Source organism: Limanda limanda, chromosome 13, assembly GCF_963576545.1.
Source record: "Limanda limanda chromosome 13, fLimLim1.1, whole genome shotgun sequence".
Lineage (NCBI taxonomy): Eukaryota > Metazoa > Chordata > Actinopteri > Pleuronectiformes > Pleuronectidae > Limanda > Limanda limanda.
In genome coordinates this window covers 12,847,867-12,869,852 of record NC_083648.1, presented here as the reverse complement: position 1 = coordinate 12,869,852, position 21,986 = coordinate 12,847,867, and the positions used below count along the sequence as shown (strand labels likewise).

The following is a 21,986-nucleotide window of genomic DNA, read 5'->3' as shown; positions in this document are numbered from 1 at the left end:
AGTTTGTGCAGAACAGGTCAGTAGGTGTAATATATGTAATATGTCACAGTTGAATCGTCCCCTATGTGTAATCAAAGGCCTGCTATGAAGGGGATCTAGATTTGATTCTTCAGAATCACAAAGCTGATCTTAAGTGTTGTACTTTGCGGAGAAGGCAGGTCATTGCCCAACTCACGGCTCTATTGTACCGTGCTTGCTCCCAAGGGGGGCTGACTCACCACACACTGACCCAATTCAGACATAAGCAGGATGAAAACCCCCCAACAGGTCAGGTTTGTGACAAACCGAATTGCATAATAGTGAACTTTCTAGCATCTTGGCCCTAGATGCTAGAGAGTTGTGGTTTCAAAATGAAATGGATGAATGTATTCGTGATTAGAAGAACATTGTCATTTAAAAACCAAAGTATATGTGTTTTTAAAAGTTTTCTAAATATCTAAATTATGAATGAATTGCGGTGCATGATGGGTACTGACGTGTGTAACACCTCTCTCTCAACAGATCTATCCACTTCCTACCATATTCCCTGCAGTGACACCCCTGTTAAAATGGGCTGATTGTTGTTGTTATTTCTTCATCCAACGAATTGACCTGGAACGAGCCCAGGGCAGCACATATCCTGATGTCTGAAGGTTCAGATTCCAAACTCTCCGTGCCGAGAAGGGCCTCTGGGTGCAGCTCGATGGCACAGCTGCACCGGTTTGGAGGTTACAACCAAGGTGGGCCCAACCTCGGCCTCGCCTCGGAGGGCAGTGACAGCAGCGGCCAGGACCCCCCCGCCTTGCTGCACACCCATCGCAAGAACACCCTCTCTCGCTCGGTTCCTGTGGAGAACGTGGAGATGAAGAGCAGTGGGTCGAGTGGCAGCGGGACCGAATCGCACGGCAATGAGAGTCACGGCCACAGCTCGATGGGCAGTTCAAATGGAACCAGCAAAGACTCTGCACTGCTGGAATCTTCTGAAAGCAACAAAAGGTCAGTAGTGTTTGCTGACATGATCATTGGACCCTATCTTTTAATTGGTGTGCTGTCTGTGATTGCAGGTGAAAAGGAAAAAGAGCGAAAGACTGGAGAGGAACGCTAAATTTCTCTTCCTTCTGCCCTCATAGTTAATCTTCACAGATTCATAAAATCTCCAAGGTTGAAAAGATGAACAATCACATCTGTTTCGCCACCCACCACCACCACAGTCTTTGTCTGTTGTCACAAGGACAAAATATTTCCATGACGCACTAAGGATTGTGTGGTCATGAATACAGCCTGACCAAAAATAGTCTTTTTAACAATGCAGTAGGAGTGCAGAGCGGATATTGACCAGTGAAGGAAAAAAAAGTCACACGCTTCAGCGCCTTAGTATTGCCACAGCAACGCAGTATTTCTCTCTGTTTATGACTGGGCAGAGCGAGCAGATTTGCGTGTTATCAAGTTTGTTTGTTTTCTACCGATCCCTGCCTCTCTAACCACCAGTTGCCAGAGGCAACTCTACTACTACATTTAGAGAATACTCTGCACTGTAGAATAGGAGACCAGGAGTCAGACCGACACTGTAACCAGAATCTCCAGCAGCACCCCTTGCTGTCAGATGTATTCACTCTGCAGCTCTTTCTATATTCGTGCTGTGCCCCTGTTGTGCTAGAGATGCACTTAAGGTCCTCAAGGAGGTGAGACTGACCTCAGATCTGAAGTGTTTTCTTCTCTTACTTAATGAGAATTGAAGCATACAGTACATGCTGTTCCCTCACTCACGCCCACACTTTTTTGGGGTTCACCTTATCAACACCCCACATTGTAAAGCCGTGCATAGCTTTTTTTAATATCCCAGGGGATTGTTGGAGCCTAATGTTCACTTGTGGTCGTCTCCCCCACAGCTCCAACTCCCACAGCCCGTCTCCTCCCAGCAGTTCAAATGCCTTCAGTCTGCTGAGCTCAGAGCAGGACAACCCCTCGTCCAGCGGCTGCAGGTAAGTCCAGTTACTGCGGCTGAAACACTTGTCACCAGAAAGTCACATTTTTATTTAAAATCTTTAGAGCCCAACCGATATAGATATTTGGAGTCAATGCAGCTACAGTATGTCTGTGAAAGGCATGGTTTTATCAGCCTAACCCTAATTAAACGGGCTCTAATTCTCATACATTGTGAGTTATCTTCACCTTTCATTGTTTAATCTCTTTTGAGAGACCTTTTTCCTTGTTGCAAAATCTAACTGGCCTCTTTTGTTGTTGTGAAACCCACAGTAGTCAGGAGTCCGCCAAAGCCAAGACGCAGAAGGACCTGATTAAAACCATGAAAGAGCTGAAGCTTCACCTGCCTGCTGAAAAGAGACACAATAGCAAGTCCTCCACGTTGAACGTGCTCAAGCACGCGCTGCGCTGTGTCAAACAGGTGGAAGGTAAGGCTGCGCTTTGTGAGAGCTTCACAAGTAAATTCATAAATACAGCTGCTGGTTAAAAGAACTTGTTAGTAGTTAATGGTTTATAGATGAGCAGGCAGAGGTTCAGTTGTACAGATGCAGCTCGGTTGTTAAAGAATAGGATGTATTTTAGTGCAACACTGAGAAATCTTTCATCATTAATACATGACTACAGTGTGAGTAGATCATCTGCTGTTCACGGTGCATGTATTCATCTGATATTGACTGTTTCTACAGCCAATGAGGAGTATTACCAGCTTCTGATGACCAATGACAGTCCACCTTCAGGCCCGGATGTGTCTTCTTACACAATAGAGGAAATAGACAGCATTACGTCTGAGTACACCCTCAAGAACAATGTGAGTAACTGAGTAAATGATCACTGAGTAATAATCATAGACTGTGTGTAAGTTGTAATATACATATATATATATATATATATATATATATATATATATACTTTTTTGTTTGGTTCCCTGAATGAAGGTTTGAACAAAAAAACTTTAATGTTACTGCTTTCAAATATTTTTTTTTATTCATCCCACAAATTTGTATTTTGTGTTCTGCAGGACATTTTTGCAGTGGCAGTGTCTCTGATCACTGGACGCATCGTCTACATTTCGGATCAGGCCGCCTCCATCCTCAACTGCAAGAGAGAAGTGTTCAAAAACACTAAATTCGTGGAGTTCCTGACGCCGCAGGACGTGAGCGTGTTTTACAGCTTCACAACGCCGTACCGCCTGCCGTCATGGAGCATGTGCACCGGAGCAGGTACAAATACAACACAACATCAGAAAAATCTGACATTACTTGATAAACATCAGATCCAGAGCTGCACCTTTTCTGTTTAGCTTCGACCCCTGTATGCCTGGGAATAAATAAAGAACTCAATTCCGGGTAAATTAATCACATTAAGTGTAGAGCTGTTCTGAACGAATCAAAGCTTGATTGAGACAGCCCCCCCTAAGCATACGCTCCGGAAAATGTTACCTCTGAATTAAAACATTTTTCTCTACCCCTATCAGAGTCATCCCCGCCTGACATCAAGCAGGAGAAATCCTTCTTCTGTCGTATCAGGTGAGTGGGTGTCGGTAAAAATAACGGCACAGCAACCCCTGGTGTTCAAAATCTTGAAATCCATAGACCTTAATTGAGAGTATTTGTGAATAGACCATCCCTGTCTAACTGAGCTCATCTTCTTCATTCTAAATTACAGCGGTGGTAAAGAGTGTGAGGGCAACATGCAGTACTATCCCTTCCGCATGACGCCGTATCGGATGATGGTTCAGGACACCGTCCACTCTGAGGACCAGTTCTGCTGCCTCCTCCTGGCTGAGAGGGTTCACTCTGGTTATGATGGTAAGTACCTGACTGCAGGTTTTGAGGAAAAACATGATTTAATATCACATTTCTATTTGTTATCCAGGCACACTTGCTTCTATCAGTAATATTTCTACCATAAGCATATTTGAATATTTGCACTACTGCACAAATTAAAGATATATATATTTAGATATATATTTTTTATTTTCTATTTTAAATTTTGGATATTCTATTTTATTGTTATTCTATTTTATTATTTTTTATACTATTTCTATTTCTATTTTTATTTTTTTTGGGTTGGAATTACTGAGCATTGCTTAAAGAGAGCCTGTGACCCAAGTATTTCATTGACAGTGAATGCTTCATGTTATCTCTGTTCATTTGACAATAAAAAATCTTGAATCTTGAATCTTGAATTTCTTCTATATTAAATTGTTTTAATATATCAAAAATAGTCATACTACTACTTTGAATAGAAATTGTGTTTTAAATCAGCACCTTTCCCAAGTTTGTACTCCTGTCAAAGGTTTAACACTTTTCACAATTTCACAAATTCTCTTCCTTTTAAAGCCCCCAGAATTCCAACAGACAAGCGGATCTTCACTACCACACACACTCCCAGTTGCGTGTTCCAGGATGTCGATGAGCGGTAAGCCACGACAGAAATGCTTTTAATGCTAAGCCAAAAAAACAACAAATGTTGCATGGAATCTCACAAGGACATGGTGGTACTTAATAACTGAGATGATAAATGTTTTATCTGTATCAGGGCTGTTCCTCTCCTCGGGTACCTCCCTCAGGACCTGATCGGCACATCCCTCCTGCTCCACCTGCATCCGGATGACCGACCCATCATGATGGCCATTCACAGAAAGAGTGAGTCTACAGAATTATAAAGATCAAGACGTAATTTCCTATGTCTGCGCTGCAAATCTGTCCACACACTGTTCTAACCTGTGTTTTGGGGACTTGTGTATAGTCCTTCAGTACGCTGGGCAGCCATTTGACCACTCGTCAATCCGCTTCTGTGCACGAAACGGAGAGTACATCATCCTCGACACCAGCTGGTCCAGTTTCGTCAACCCCTGGAGCCGCAAGGTCTCGTTTGTCATCGGGAGACACAAAGTTTGCATGTGAGTATCAGTCTTATAAATGTCTAAACAGATGCATCTGAAAGCTTCTGATCTTCATCGACTGATGTTTTGTCGTTGTCCAACAGGGGCCCCGTGAATGAAGATGTTTTTGTGGCCCGGGCCTCATCTCTCGGGGAGACAAAGACCATGGACTCTGACATCCAGGATATTACAGAGCAGATCCACCGCCTCCTGCTACAGGTGAGGGAGGATGAGAAAGGAAAATATTTAAGGATGTTAAGTATGGATTTTGAATGAAGGCAGAATCTTTTAGTCATGATAAATCCTAGAAGCAGAGCTGAGGGATAAGAGGGATAATTTTCCTTTCAAAAGACAAATCAGGCGAAGAGACACTTGGATTAATTTAGCTAGTTCTACATCATCTTCTCCTTTTTAATCTTCCCTCTCTTTGTCTGTGATTAGCCGGTTCATAACAGTGGTTCCAGTGGCCACGGCAGTCTCAACAGCAATGACCACCTTCTGGGACTGAGTGTGAGCATTAACAAGAGCAAGATCCTGCTGGAGGAGGAGGAACTGAGCAGCAAAGCCAGACCAGTGAGTACCATCGAGTAACATCGAAAACAAGGTGGCCACACCTGGACACGATCATACAATAACGTATATACAAAATATAACACGAATCATAGAAAGAAAATATTATTTCTGACCACAGCGTCTTGTCTCTATCTCACAGAGAACTTTTCAGGAAATCTGCCATGGCGTTCATCTTCAGAAGAGTCAGGAGCAGCAGACATCCAAACCAGAAAAAAAGAAAAGCATCAGCAGTAAGTCCAGCTGCAGACGCATATTTGTGTGTTAAATGTATGCTAATAATCATATATGCGTTCTAAGCGCATCACTCGTCCCCTAACCACTGGCCTCTCCCCAGTAGAGTCTGTACAGAAGAGCCCAGCTGTGGTGCTGACCAAAGAATCGCCAGCCCCTCTCGAGGAGCCGTGGTCTGTGGAGGAGAGACAGACATCTGTTCAGGAGGAGCTGGCCTTCAATGACCAGACTGTCTACTCCTACCAGCAGATCAGCTGCTTGGACAGCGTCGTCAGGTACAAAGTTGACATGATTTTAATAAATAGTATCCGTGATCCCCCAATTCCCTATATATAATATAACGACAGATTATATATATCTATTATAACTAATTGACAATAAGAGATGGTAAACTGATCAGTGTGTTGTTGTGATTCCTGCAGGTATTTGGAGAGCTGTAATGTTCCCATCAACATGAAGAGGAAGTGTCAGTCTTCTTCCAACACCACATCCTCCAACTCGGATGAGGACCAACAGAAAGGGACCAGCAAAGGTGTGGCACTGCTTCTGTTCACAGCTCGAAAGGAAACTTATTGTCACATCATCACATAAGGCTTCTAATCCCTTCACACTTTGCTCTTTAAACTCTCTCAGACTCTACATTCAGAACACAGTGTCAGTATGTCTTCTCCTCTGTTCTCTTTGGCAGAACCAGCTTTGTTAAAGGATCAGTCTGGAGTTTCTGCTATGGATGATCGCGACAAAAAGTCCGGTGATGCCGCCACTGCAATAGTTGGCACTTCGCTGCCCCTGCCTGTACCTAACAAACCGGAGAGTGTGGTGTCGATCACCAGCCAGTGTAGCTACAGTAGCACCTTAGTGCATGTTGGTGACAAGAAACCTCAACCTGAGTCAGGTACATTGCAGTGAAAAAATATTTATCTCCAAAATAACGTCATCTGTTACTGCATATTTTTGCTAAGATATCAGATCAGAAGAAAAATTGAACCAGAGTTAAAGGTTCAGTGTGTGAGATGTAAGTGAAAGAGATTGCTCAATGGCCACTCTGATGACTATGATAGTCCGAAAACTTGAGGAAATCTCTCTTTAATTTGGGGCCAATATGAAACAGAAGTACTTTCTGAAGGCACTAACATCCTCCCTATAGCCAATGAGAAGGCCAGACTTAGTCAAACTCACAACCTGGTGATGTAGTAAAAGACGTAGCTAATATGTCATACTATACCTGTTCAACGCTTTTGGTCATTTTCACTGCAAATGTTTCACCTGTCATTACCGAGACTGTGTGTTAAGTAGTTTCCCCACTGTCATCTGTTCAGAGATCATAGAGGATGTACCAGAATCCTGCCAGAACGCTGGGGCTCCTCAATGCGCCGTTTCACCTCCCAGTCAGGAGAGGGAGTCCTACAAGAAACTGGGACTGACCAAGCAGGTTTTGGCGGCCCACACGCAGAAGGAGGAGCAGGACTTCCTGTATCGCTTCAAAGAGCTCAGTAGACTCACAACGATGCAAGCCAACTGCTCCGAGTACCTGGAGCGCCAGCGGGAGCAGATCGCCACTGATGGTACCACTGAACACCACACTGACTCATAATCTGTATCATACATCACACCTTCTGGGTTTATCTTCAAACTGCATTAATAGTTTTGGGCTAAACAACGTAATTTGTAAGAACTGTGGCCAACGTCACTTAAGAGAAGAGATATGGGCCAAGAGGCAGAAGTAGCTACTTGTTTAGTCGAGAAAAATGAAATTTCAAAATCACTTATCACTCAACCCATGTTGTTCTTCTCGACCCTCCAGCTGTGGCCGCTGCTCGACCCTTCAAACAGCCTGTACTGGTTCCAGAGCCCGTCCCACGGCGAGGAACACGGAATAAGAAGACCAAGTCCAAGCGAGCGAGGCAGGTTGAGTCCTCGGACAGCACGGAGTCCCACTACAGTCATCGGCATCTGCGGCCACCTCGAATAAACCATGGCCTTAACCCCACCTGCTGGTCCTCCTCTGACACCTCGCAGTCCCCGTATGCCACGACCTACCCGGCCATGATGCCAGGCTACCCTCTCCAGGGTTACCCCACACCAGCTTCCATGGCGACCTGCACAGCTCCCCCTCTAGCTAATTTTGGGCACAACCAAACTGCCCAAGCCCCTCCCTACCCGCCATCCATCCATCCTGTTCCTTTCACCAACCCCATGGTCCCCCCCATGGTGGCTTTGGTGCTGCCGAACTACATGTACTCTGCAATGACCCCCGGGCCTCAAGCACCACAGCCAGTGTACCACGCAGAGACTGGAGGCTTCACCACCCAAACACAGCCTTTTTGTCAGGCTGCCTTTCCAGGCCAGGGCACCTTCATGGTTCAACCCTCCTTCGGTGTCCAGAATCACTTCAACCCTCAGAACCTTTTTGCCCCTCCGGCCGGGTACATGACCCCATCGTACCAACTCCCTCTATCCGCTGAAATCCCAAAGGGCCTGGTGGAGGCCCAGTCTCGCCCCTCGTCGCCCCAGTCTGGATTTGGAGGAGGTCCGGCATCCCCACCTCTGATCCAGTCGGGCTGCAGCTCACCACTCAACCTGCTGGAGCTGGAGCTGTCTGCAGACCTCCTGGACAACACAGCGCTGCCCCCTGGAGGACAAGGGAACACCGCTGAAAGGGAGAAAGGAGCAAGTGGCACTGCATCCAAGGTGAGGGGGCTGAAGCAATTAAACCAGGAAATAACCCTCTCTCTGTTGCTGTCTGCTCTCTCTCTCCTTTCCTCCCCAAGTCTTCCGAAGCGTGTATATATAGATATAAAGATATTCTCCTTAAAATGTCAGGATAAAATGTCAATGCCTCACTGAACTTTTTCATTGAGGCTTGTGTGGACCCCCATAGGGAGGCTGTGGCATGGTCCCACGAGAATCTTTTGTCTCTCATCCCCCTGTGATGTAATGCCATCATCACAGTGATTCCTCAGTTAAAGTGCCAGTATTTCCCTGTTGTATTGCTATGCCATATGTAAAGTCGAATAAATCTCGACTAATCCGATGAAATGTGGCCAAGGGTATTAACACGTGATGTTATTATCCCTTTAGCCGTCTCTCAGTCTCCTTGGTCCACCTGGACCGTTGTTTTGCGAGTGCACGTGCTGTGCCTGTGAGCGTTTGTCTTGGGATAAAGTGTTCTCTAGGCTGAGGGCTTACAGCAATGAGGTAGGCGACAGAAAACCTCTATACTTCTCCAATCCCATTTCTTCCCAAATCATATGTCTGTAACAGTTTCTCCTATTATTCCTTTTCCTGACTTATGATTTGCACTATCCTTGTCTGTTGAAGAAAATATATTGCGTTGTATTTTTAACGCATGAGAAGGAGAAACTTAAGGATAACCTTCACAGCTAGAGATGTTCCAATACAATTTTTACCTTCACAATGCAGACTCTGATACCTGGACTTTGTGCATCAGATATCGTGTACTGATCCAGTACCAGTAAATTCGAAATATAACAACATATGTAACATGTTGTAACAGCTGTATGCCACCGGCCCTGTATGGAAGTGATGGCTGCTGTTAATTTTGTATGGTCTGCCTCAGGTTAAACCCTTTAACAAACAAATGCATACAGAGCATAAATGCCATAGAACTTATTTTATTATCTAGTTTGAGAGTCAAAACTGAAAAAGAAAACAAACTAATAAATCTAGGGAAACCCAACCAATTACTTCCTTTTAAATAGCTTAAAACTGAAGTCTTGGATACAGTAAATGTTGCCACGAAATCCCTTCCTCATCGAGATGTGTTTTCCAGGAATAGAATATTGCAGTTTTATCTGGGTGGAACTACTACACTTTAAAAAAGTGGTATCTTATCAGTACCTAGGTTTGCGTACTCACCGGTGCCCGACCCGACATTTTCAGACGTATCAGAGGCATTTCCTTTGCTGGTATCAGTATTAGAACATCTTTGATCCTCGCATTTGTACTGTATTTAGGACTTGTTGCACATGTACTCTTTGATTTTGCATGCAAGGCCTGCATGCAAGGCCTTGAATCACATTAATAAGATCAGTAGTTGAATCCAATTTTAGCATCAGTGGGGACGCACTGTTGTTTTCTCTACGTTCTTTTGTATTGAGATGTGACCAGGAACACACCAAGAATGTTTACAACTATCCAATGCTTACATATTGATCTTTTCACTTTCGCACACTTAAATATATTTTACATTCTCCTTTAAATCAGCAAGAGATGGATAGAGATCAGTGTCATGTTGCTAACTGAGCTCAACCTTTAATGGTGTGATATGGTGCACCAGACTGATTTCCATGCTCCTTACAGATATTTACTCCAAATGGAGGCTTCAAATGCAGAGGCGCAACACAACTCCTGACACTGCGCCTGCCTGTTTCATAAAGAAGCACTAGACGAAGGGAGCGCTGCAGTCCATTTCTGAAGTCAGGCTCCTCTTTAATGCTTTTGTTTTATGTTTTTTTTTCTCCAGGCAAGCTCGCGTGGCAGCGGGAACACCAGCGATTCCAACTCTTTATCCAGCGGCATGTTGGACATTCTACTCCAAGAGGACTCTTGTTCAGGCACAGGCTCGGCCACCTCGGGGTCCATGGGCTCAGGGTCCAACGGACGCGGCACCTCGGCCAGTGGGACGTCCAACAGCCGTACATCAGGCAGTGGAGGGTCGGCGAGTGGGACCTCCGGCAGTGGAACAGGTCCGAACTTAACTCTGTACATCTCAATGACAGCATTAGATCAAATCAACCTGACACAACCTCGGGGAGGAAATCAGCAGAACACAGTTACAACAAGTCACTTCAGCTTTGTTGAAATTTTAAAGAAGGCACATTATTCTCATATTCAGGTTCATAATTTTACTTGAAAAGATTTACATGCTTTAATGTTCAGAAAACACATCACTGTCCTCAAACTGTCTGTTGCTGCAGCTCCTCTTTTCAGCCCTATGTTTGAAACCTGGTTTTAGCTCCTATGTGTTTGAAGCCCAGTCTTTTTACCCCTCCAACCTTTTTCATACACACAAAAAGGATGACACTCTCCTGTTTGTTTTCAGGAAGCAACAACAGCAGTAAATACTTTGGCAGCGTGGACTCGTCCCAGAACAGCCAGAAGGTCAAAGGTCATATGAGCGGCAGTGACGGAAGGCCCGTGGACACGGAGAAGAGCGAACACTTCATCAGGTATGTACTGCAGGACCCACTGTGGCTGCTTATGGCATGGGGGGTGCAGCCAATCAGGAGTAGGGTACTGGCTCTCAAGACACTGCTGCTGAAATTAATCAAAGTTCTGTTTGTTGTGGAAGGGTAAGAGAACCCCAGTACCTTTAAGGACTGTGGAGGATACTGCGAGTTCAGCCAGGAGGCAGGAAGTACACATGATCTCATCTCATACATACACAACAAGTTGCTAGAGGACAATACAATACTTTAAGACATAAACTCATTCAGAACAAGACAGGGTGCAAGACAAAGCCACAAAGATTGATGTTCTGTTGAGTTGAATTTAAAAACAAGAATCAGGATGGAGTGATATTTTCCACCACCAGATGGCACCCTTACGTTAGCACAGTGGATAGATAAGAGAAGCCAGACAGTCAATGGGCCTGTCAGCAGATGATTATCAGCAGAGTCCGACTTTTTTCTGGTTTTTCTGAAGTGTTGCAGGAAGTGGTGGAGACAAATAGCGCAAAACAATCATCCTTTTCTGTGTTGTTCTGTGTCAGAGGAAGTTGTCTTGTTTGTGTTCAGAGTTTGTCAAACCCTAACCCTCATAAAGCGCTGTCAGATACGACTGTTGTGTGCTGAGTGCCTGTGTTTGCTTGTATGTGCAGTGACATCCAGCAAGTGCTCCGAGAGGACAGAGAGAAGCTGCTGCGGCTGCACAAGAACCAGCCGTGGTTCTCTGAGGACCAGAAGAAGGAGCTGATGGAGGTCCATCCCTGGATGAAGAATGGAGGTCTATCCAAGGCCATAGACATCAAGGTAGAATATTTATAGTCCAGTATTGTTATGAGAATTATATATGGGATGAATAGATTTAGTGGTTGATATTTCTATTAAAGTTTGGAGGTGTCTGTATCCTTCTGTCCCAACGTAGATATGGCAAAAGAAACACTGTCAAAAGATGTGAAATGTATTATATAGTTATATAATAACTTATTATAACATATTTTAAGATTGTCACTCTTACAGATGTTATTTCATATGAAAAACATCATTTGAAAAAGTTTTTCAATAGACCTGACGTTTTCCCGGGAAAGAGGGGCTGTACACGAGAAGGCAAATGTTACAGTCAGTTGCCTTTATGGAACTTTTCCTGCAGCCCCAATTTAAAATACCATGAAAATGTCCAAGTGCTGCAGCAGGGTTACAGAGGTGTCATACACTTAGACAGATGTGGAGGAAGTTGTCAACTTTAAAGACAACAATATTCAATAGTTTTTGGTGATAAGAACCGATACTGGTATCGATATGCTGTGTTCTTCCCATGTGAAAGAGAAATGTCCAGACCCAATTTTGCACATTGTATCTCCTCTTCTGCCTCTCTCACCCTCTTGCTTTAATAACTCATGTAAACCTGTGTGTGTTTTCCAGGTGTGTTCCTGCTGTGATGGCGCCTCAGAGGCAGCTACAGCATCATCAGCAGCGGTAGCAGCAGTGATGGCGGACTATCAGCCAGCCCTGGACATCAGTGACACAGAGACGGGGGAGGTCGGCTGCCAGCATAGGCCCAGAGACAAGCTGTCAAACACGGTCCTTGTTTCCTGCCACGGCCCTTCGCTTGTCTCCAGCTCACAGACGCACACCAGCCAGACAATGAACTGCTCCAGATTTTCAGAGGGACTTTGATTGACTTTGAAGATGGACTTGGAAGATGGACTTGACATAAAAATCTTCATTCCTGTCTCTGTCTTGCTGTTTCATGAGCCGTACCTGTTAAAATTTCAAAGAAAACCGGCTCAAATATTGTTGAATGTAATATGTAGTGGTGATTCAATTACATTTTATTTTAATACACTTACAAGCCGCAGGAGGTAGGATTCTGTTGGTGCTAGCAAGGGTCCCTGGGCTCGATGACAGAGCATGTTTTGGCAAAGATGTGCAGATAGAAGACAATGTGCAGAGGTCAAACACAGAGTGAAAGGCTGCTTTGCACGCACGCCAGGATGTGGCACAGGGGTGAACTAGCCGCTGTGATCATGTCAGTTCCTTTGTTACAGAGAGCAACAGACTCATCGACCGGTCTCTGAAGACTTTCACTACCTCCATCCTCAGCAGGGGTTGGAGAAAGCTCAAATAGGAGTACAATCACAATGCAAGGACAATCCTTTAAAAGTCTGGACTCCAAAAGTTAGCTTGGATTATCAGCATTTAGTCAAAGTATCAAAACTACTATTTGTGCAGAAATGTCTTTTTCAGGATGTCACATTGGATAATCTTTATGTAGGATGTTTATTCTATATATTTAAGCTGTTTATATACGACAATGTCTCCTATTTGTGGCGTCATGTTCTGCTGAGCCCCGGTCGTATTGGAGGTGGTGAAAAGACAGCCAGGTGCAACACATTCTATAAGCTCTGAAAGTTATATAATTTCTTATAATATTGAATGAGGCAACATTTAATATTGAAACTGTCCCTCTCTTGTGGTGGAGCCTGCAGTGCGGAGTTCTTTGTTTTAACATCAGTTCACATGCGTTTACTATCTCTGACATTCAGGTTATAAACTGTTATTCCAGTGCTCATGTGAATGTTTGTTACACTCCATGACTCATATATGTATATAAACATATATATATTTTTACATAAAAGAATTTCTGTTTCATTTCTGTCTTTTGTAAGTTATGGCAGAGGTCAGAGCCACAAATAGAATATTCACTGTAAAGACTAAGCTGTGTAATCAGGACACTTCCCAGCAGGGCCGGGTCTAGACAGGCATGTATGAGGGGGCAGCCACAAATCTTGAGGGGGCTTTGTGCTTTATTATATTATTATTATTATAAATTGGGATTTAGTTTGAGGGGGCACAACATTTATTTGAGGGGGCCAAGCCCCCTCTTGCCCCTGCCTAGACCCGGCCCTGCTTCCCAGTCTGGACCAGCAGTTTATGGTGGGTGTTGAATGTAAAGTGGAGGGAATATGGATTGCCCTGGCCAGTTTTAAAAGTGTGCCACATGACACTTGAGAGCTGGTCTGATGTCGCCCCCTCATAAATATGGAGAGGAGCATCCTGTGGGAGCGACTGGGAGCCAGGAGAAACGTGTGGTGGCCTCAGAAGTCCGACTTTAGGGTTATTGCACGGGTGTAAAGCAGCTCAGACAGATGCCAGGTAACTGTGGAGAAGTCTTCACTTTGATGCTGTGTCACTTTAAACTACCAAGAAGAAGAAGAAGAAGAAACGGAACTATTTTCTCTTCATTAATTTGTCTTTTCTGTTATTTGAACAGACACTGACAGCAAATGCACCTTTTATTTGTTAAATGCATTCCCCTTATTTTTTCTCCTTTTTTTCATTTATTTTTTTATAAAATAAAATCTAATGTTGCCTTCTTTCAAGTGCAGTGGTAGATGTGTTCATTTCGCTCATATTGTTGACACGTGACAGGTACATCGCAAGTGTTTACCCGGACTAATACAAACCTGATGATCGATTAATGAGTGTCAACGACCCGAGGAACTATTGGCTGTTTGCAGCAGATCGACGCTTGACAACAGGGATCCGCTGATCACAGGCTGGAACCGGTTTAAACTGCGTCTGCACAAACGCACATTGGCACATTTCTATCATGAGATTTAAACACAATAATTAAACTGCGGTGTTCTCTAAGCTCTGCAATGCCCGCAGACTTTTATTCTCCTCCGTGCTGAAGTCGTGACATTCACCTTCCCCATGTAAATGAGTGTGTGTGTCGCGTCAGACAGACGCTCAGTAGCAGGCCGGATCAAAGCGGCTCCTGTTCACACCTTCCAAGTGTGAACATTTACAATCTGCCCCCCCGCAACGGCCCCTTCACACCTGCAGACCCCGCAAATCCGGTGCATGGCCACCGCACACACGCAGACACACATTCAAGACACAAGTTCATCATCCCCGGTGAAACATCTTTCTTAGATATCTTCATTAAACATGACATTAATAATTTAATATGGGAATGGAACTGTTAAAACTATTGTGCAGATCATTTAGTGAGCTGGAGTATCAAGGGAGAAGTAATGAGTAATATATAAGATAATGTTTTATTAGTCCCACAATGGGGAAATTTACTATATTACAGCAGCAAGAGTCAAATGAGGCATCAAAGAATAAGCAACATATAATATATAAGGGTAAGGAATTAAAAAAAAATATATATATATATGAATGGAATGAAAAGTAGTGTATACAGTATAAAACATGTAAAGATAGTGGCCTATATTTGTTTTATTCTTTACAAAAAATATTTCCATAGTGAAAGATGTAGGCTATATTATCTATTTAATTCACATTCTCTGTATTTTAATTTAATTGCTATTTTTATTATTGTCTCTTTATTTTCCACCTCATTTTGATTCTCTTCTGCCATAGCAAGTGAATTTCCCCTGTGTGGTTTTTCTCCTTCACCACAAGGCAAAACATATACTCACTATATGCATGATTACACCTATGTGATCACACACTGTTTCATTGTATGTGTCGGATTGAGGTGTTGTATCCAATCTCTGTCCTAACTACTGCTGTCAGAACGTTTTGGATATAACCTATGTACTACAAGCTAGTATAATATTTTGTGTAATGTGCCATAAAATGGTAATATACAAGTAATATAGAAATATCAGGATGCCTTAGCTGATCATATATAGTAATAAGAATAATACACTTTATTTACATAGCACTCTTCTTGACAATGTTACAAAGTGCCTAACAACCAAAGGCAACCCCCCCCCCCCCCCCAACAGGGCAGTTGACTAAAAGGCCACATAAGAGATAAAGAAATAAAGAAAACAAAAACAGTAAATTATCAAGGCAGATCTCATCTGAACTACTTTGTGTAAAGTTGCTGTTTAAGCAGGCGTGTTGTAAAACAAGTTGTAAATGTAGCTGGCAGATTAATATATTATAGAAGAAAATATTCCTGAATACTGTAGTGGGGTGTAAGTGTACAGAAACATCAAATACACATGTAAAGTAACACCACAACATGCTGAGCGTCTTTACCTGATCTCCTACATATTTGTGTTTTAGATACAAATGAATATACAATGTTAACTACAATCATTTAAGGGATTGTAATTACTCCACTTGAGCACTTAGTTATTCTCTGGAAACATGTCGTGTCATGACTAATCCCTCAAAGCTCATTGTATTAATCTTTTTTCTTTCTCTCTCGTCGTTTTCACCAGTTCCCTCTCACTATGGGTGTTTTAAGGCCAGGGACGGTGAGAGAAACGACACTCGGCGTGAACATCACAGGAACACCACAAGAGACATTTCACTACAGACGGATTGGCTCAGGATTGCTGCCTTTTCTTATTCATGTGTAGCTGTAGGAGCTCATGATGCAGAGGTTCCACACAGGTCACATCTCGGGCTCCGCAGACGCAGGCTTTCAAAGTGTCTCTGTGAATTAGCATGGCTTCCTTGCCCCCCCTTCTCCAGCTAGTATAAGGTTGTACACACATTATTCTATATATATATATATAAATTTAGAAAATAAGAACCAATTAGTCATGAGCTCTGTGCTATTTGACCAAATACTACAGATTTTATTGGAAGAAAGTGGTTGTTTTGTTGCTGAAGAGCCCAGTCATGACTGAGCAAGTTATTTGTGCTCAGTTATTTTAAAACTCGAAAAGCCGAAGTTATAAAACCCACGTGTCAAGTCCTCAACGAGGCCTATATAAGGAGCGGGCGGATGACTCACTTCACACCTCACAAACGTCTACGATGTGCTGAGGGATCTCGGAGAGATGCTGCACACAAATGGCCTATAGTCGCAGAGTAATAACTAATATCTTGAACACAGCTGCGGGTGGGTGGTTAGTGGGAATCCTTTTGTGTGGAATGTGTCTCTCTTGGAAGAAGCTGCTGGATCAATGCGATTCAGAACAAATGATTTGTTAAAAAGACGTTTAATGAAAAGCTGAAAAATCAAGATGAAGTAAACCTAATTACAGACACAATAAAAAACCTTTAAAATATACTAAATATGAAATAATTTACACACAACTAACAATCAATTTCTAGGGGGACAGCTATCTTCTATACAGCCCAGTCATATTCAACATGTAAATATTTACATATGCATTTACCCCCTTCACAGAAGGCAAGGCCTATACATTTCCAAATGAAGACCCTCACCTCTACAACACATTTAATAACGAACCTTAAATACATTTTTGTATAATTGTACTTCCAGAATAACTTTACAAAGAGCTTCTAAAATACCTTCCATCAAATTCCACCGATCTCCGCAGTGTTCCGTTATTTACTGAGGTCTAACTCACATCCTACCACAAACAATATATATAAAAAAAACATCTACTACACTTTGAAACATGCTGCTCCTTTTTAGAAAACCGTCTACCAGGGTCTCCACACTGACTTGGAGTAAGTTATGGAGACATCCGGGCCGTCAGCCTCCTCTGACGAGGAGGCTAGGCTTTGCTCCGAGTCTGTGTCATCCAGGTCGGAGCAGAGGTCGTCGGTGGAGGTGGTGGACGGCGCCGGAGATTGAAGACAGCTCTCAGACAGGGACCAAGTGCTGTTGCTGCCGGGGGGGCAGTCCGCCAGGCCGCCGTCGGGCAGCATCAGCCGGAGCTGGTCCTCGTCGTTCAGGGGCATGCTCTCCAGGAGGTGGTTCAGCAGCTCGGCGGCCTCCGCCTGGTCGATCCCGGGGCAGCTGGACACGAAGGCGTGCACGTCCTGCATACACTGGATGTAGCCCGCCGCAAAGCGCTCGCAGGCCTCCCGGCTCACTGCATCCGATTCTGTGGAGACACAGAGCATCCACCATTCAAACTAAAGTTCCCATGATGCATCGGCCCATTGTTTATTTTCTTATTTAACCAGGAAAAGTCAAAACAGCAGCACAAACAAAGTGTAATTTAAAACAGGTGAAAAAGAAAATCAGAAGTTACAACATAAAACAAGAATTAAGGCACAAAACAAACCAAAAACATCAACATCCCAGGGATTCCATTTATCTGCCTTTTAAACATAAGATTCAAAAGCATTAAATGGTATTTTACAATCTTCCATCTCTCTTCAAGCTCATACAGATCCGAATGTATCAATACTTGTTGCTGTTATGAACTACTTTATACGACTTAATAACTATAATGCTCGGGCAGGAATCATACATTTCAAGTATGGTGGATTTAAAAGTCACAGTTTAAAGTGAAATGAATAATATATTAGAAGTATGCTGAAACTAAAAGTGACCGGTTTAAGTGAAATGTGAAATTGATTTGACTTTGACAAATCCTTTTAAAAAGTCGTTTACCTTGGACCCTGTTCTTCAGGAGGTTCTCCACTCGCTTCACTGTCATCTCCAGCACCTCCGCGTTCTCCATCTTTGATTGCAGCTGCGTCGGGAAAGCAAAGACAAAAACAAAGTGAGCGACCCCAGCTCAACGAAAACCAGCACACACCAGTCCCACCAGTGGAGCCACTGGCTCAGAAAGGACCCCGCATTGTGACACAAACACATCCGCGTTGCCTTACGTCTGTTTCCGCGACGAGAACTCGGAGTTCCTGCAAACTTTCATTGATGCGAGCTCTCCTCTTCTTCTCCACCAGGGGCTTCCTCATCTGCCGGCACGGTAACAAGCAGTGAGCACTTAGCTACAGTTCAGAGAAGTTCACTACAAAGCGGCCTCGGGGGTCCCGGGGGTCCTTACCTTCCTGTCGGACCTGCCGCAGTCGTCACCGGGTGTGTTGCTCCGGACGGGGGCCATGTTGGCTGGGGAGTTCGACCCGGACGCTGGAGCACAGGAGCCCGCAGAGGACCGGAGGGAGGGTGGCTGTTTAATCCAGAGAGCCGTTACTGCCCGTTGGTGGTGGAGGGGGGTGGGGGGGGGACAGATGGCCGTGGGCTTGCGGGGAGTCGGGGTCGTGAATGCGGCTCCGAGGGGGCGAGAGCCGGGTTTATACCACCCCCCCCCTAATTTACATATGAATGGCCCGTGAAGGGAGGAAGGACACCCATCGGGGGCGCGCAACGCTCGTGCCCGCCAGTGGTCATGTCAGCTTTTGTCCCGGTGTGAGCATCCGCATGTGCACCAGGGCCGGGTCTAGGCAGGGGCAAGAGGGGGCCTGGCCCCCTCAAATAAATGTTGTGCCCCCTAAAACTAAATCCCAATTTATAATATTAATAATATAATAAAGCACAATGCCCCCTCAAGATTTGTGGCTGCCCCCTCATACATGCCTGTCTAGACCCGGCCCATTGTGCACAAGACTGTTTGCTCATCTGCAGCGGAGACACACAGGTTCAGAGATGGAGCTGCAGTAAAGCTTCTTTCCCCCGAGTCACTTTCATTGTGCTTGCTTTTTTTTAATAAACAAATGGACAACACATGATAGAACACTGGGTAACAATACAAAACTCCCAACAATTACATAAACAACAACAGCAAACAATACAAAATCCACAACATAAACAACAGCAGCAAACAGTGCAACTTTACAACATAAAGAACAGCAGCAAACAGTGCATAGATAGATAGATAGATAGATAGATAGATAGATAGATAGATAGATAGATAGATAGATAGATAGATAGATAGATAGATAGATAGATAGATAGATAGATAGATAGATAGATAGATAGATAGATAGATAGATAGATAGATAGATAGATAGATAGATAGATAGATAGAGTACTTTATTCATCCCCGAAGGGAAATTAAGTCGTCATAGCAGCCGGTATATTTGAATACAATAAAATAAAATACAATAGAATAAAATAAAAAATATTGAAGTAGAAATAATAAAAAACAGAAACACAAGATACATAGGTAGATAAGGTGCAGTGGCAAGATGATGGTAATAATACTGATGATATGATGGTAATGTTATTGTTAGACAGTATATAAAAATAGTACAGTATATATAGTATATAATATAACATAATATATATTTATATATGATAGTAATTATACCAATATAATAGCAGTATATAGTAATAATGGCAGCAACAGTATATATAATAATAATAGTAATATAATAATAATAATTATAATTATAACATGTACACATGTATAAATATGTGTATATAGACTTATATATACAAAGAATATACAGCGAGTATGATATAATATATGATATATAGTAGAGGTATAAATATAAGTATTTGACTATACAATAGATAATATAATATACTATGAGTGTAAGAATATGTAGACAGAGTGTGCAAAAGACAATATTATTGTATAAAATTATATATAATATCAATATGGTTTATATTTACACATATCACATATGATGTGAAGTAAGTGTATATGGAGCGGAGTGTTGTACAGGGTACACAGTGCAAGCATAATTCACAACAATAACAACATAAACAACAGCAAGACGGACTGCTTGGTCCTTCTTTCCCACTTTTTGCACATTTGTGTCACATGTACATCACAATATGACCTTATATTTATGTAACAACTGTTTTTCCACTCAGAAATCATCCTGCACCACTGCACTTTACTTTATAACATGTCTTTGCGAACCACTACAGTAAAAGGTGTAAATGATGTACATACTCAGCATTTTGTATTAAATGTGTTTTCTATTGCCTTTTTAACAACTGAATATCAGTGGTGTGTGGATCAATAAAGTTGTATTTTATTTTATCTTATCTTAACCAATAAAAGTTACGAAAAAAACAATGACAGTGTCCAAATGAGTTGATTTGAGCAAATTTCCAATGTGGTATGAATACATAATAACACTAACATATCAACAATTGCCCAGATAAGACAATAATAACTTTATTTATGTTTCACCTTTCAAAACAACCAGTACAGAGCACAAAGAGGACAGAATAAAAAAATGTGAAAACAAAACATCATGGACGACAAGTAGTGATACAATAACATTTTTAAATCAAAGACAGCTGAAGTACTACAATACATAACCGCGTGTTACAGCAGCAGAAAGTCCAAAATTGGTGTAGACAAAATAGCAAGTGAAAGTACAAAAGTGAATAAAATATAAACAATATAGAGCTATGAAAATAATGTGGGAAGAGAAAGTAGTTAAACACAGCAAAGTGGCACCTACGCCTTTCAGAGTGCTCACACAGCACTATGGGCCGTATATCTGCCAATTCTCACATTGCATCATTAGTCAGCAAGGCCTATTTCGTGCCTGATTGTGAGCCATCAGTCCTCCAATGAAGACCAGGCTAATGCCCCACTTCTGTAAGGGAGATGAGAGCTGTTTGTAAAGTACCTCACTCGCATGTGTAAAAGAGTCTGAACCCAACAAGTGGCCTGAAACAGAGCTGAGTGTGGTGGGGTGGAGAAACAGACGGGTAATCCCCGCTCACTCATTTCCAATGTCAGTACCTTTATGAGTAGCGTTTTTCAGCCATTTTTATTGTTGTATCATCAACTCCAATAACATGTAATGTCCATATTCAACACACTGTGAGCTATGTCTCTACTGAGTCACCCAGACAGGCTGTCATGACGCTTCTCATATGGTGACGAAGGCTGCGCGTGTGTATCCCTGTGCAAATTTGCACGTGTTGTGCAACTTGCATGTGGAAGGGGAATGTGCACGAGTACATGTAGGCTGCTTGCAGACATTTCCACTGTTATCTTATTGATCTGGGGCCTGAGGGAAGATGTTTTTTTAGTTTGTGGGTGTAGTTATAGAAAAAATATATTACTGTATTTGATCATTTAACCAGGAGAAAGATTCTTCAACAAATAAAATCCCACTTTCAAACCACAGCCAGTGCCACGTTTTAGAGAATTAGTTTGCAGCCAAATGTGATACCCCGGATACAATTGAGGTAAATGGTGACAAATTCTTCAAACGTATAAAAATAACTAAATGTTGGATCTGGCTGCAGCTGTTTACCCCTGAAAACAGCCCCTTACCCCCCTCAGTGGACTCAAACACTTCACCAACCCCTCCATCGGGATAGTGGTGAGGAGATAATGATTGAATTTTCATTTCTACCTTTCAAGTATACACAAAAAAAAGTCATTGCACTGCTATATCACACTTTAAACACTGAAACTAAGACATATTATTATTAGTACAGAGTCCATGAATTATTACTACCACTAGTATCAGAAGTTGTAACCTGGTGCTAACTTTATTACAGTGCAGCAGTT

General features: G+C 42.8%; 2 protein-coding genes across 2 annotated transcripts; one reads left to right on the top strand and one right to left on the bottom strand.

Annotated features, from left to right (window-relative positions):
- Nucleotides 1-655: 655 nt before the first annotated feature.
- per2 (period circadian clock 2) lies at nucleotides 656-13,398 on the top strand. Its single transcript, XM_061084082.1, has 23 exons — nucleotides 656-975; nucleotides 1,869-1,961; nucleotides 2,236-2,390; nucleotides 2,649-2,770; nucleotides 2,981-3,182; nucleotides 3,437-3,488; nucleotides 3,628-3,770; nucleotides 4,305-4,383; nucleotides 4,504-4,610; nucleotides 4,714-4,867; nucleotides 4,954-5,068; nucleotides 5,291-5,422; nucleotides 5,562-5,652; nucleotides 5,757-5,928; nucleotides 6,076-6,185; nucleotides 6,342-6,548; nucleotides 6,973-7,218; nucleotides 7,458-8,344; nucleotides 8,735-8,851; nucleotides 10,140-10,362; nucleotides 10,719-10,904; nucleotides 11,471-11,646; nucleotides 12,259-13,398. The coding sequence occupies exons 1-23, from the start codon at nucleotides 683-685 to the stop codon at nucleotides 12,511-12,513; spliced, it is 4,317 nt and encodes a 1,438-aa protein (XP_060940065.1). The 5' UTR covers nucleotides 656-682; the 3' UTR covers nucleotides 12,514-13,398.
- A 3,358-nt stretch (nucleotides 13,399-16,756) lies between these two features.
- hes6 (hes family bHLH transcription factor 6) lies at nucleotides 16,757-18,629 on the bottom strand. The gene is made up of 4 exons (XM_061084875.1): nucleotides 18,543-18,629; nucleotides 18,367-18,453; nucleotides 18,146-18,227; nucleotides 16,757-17,630 (listed from the first exon to the last, which is right to left on the bottom strand). Exons 1-4 carry the CDS (start codon nucleotides 18,597-18,599, stop codon nucleotides 17,224-17,226), a joined length of 633 nt encoding a protein of 210 aa, XP_060940858.1. The 5' UTR covers nucleotides 18,600-18,629; the 3' UTR covers nucleotides 16,757-17,223.
- Nucleotides 18,630-21,986: the final 3,357 nt, after the last annotated feature.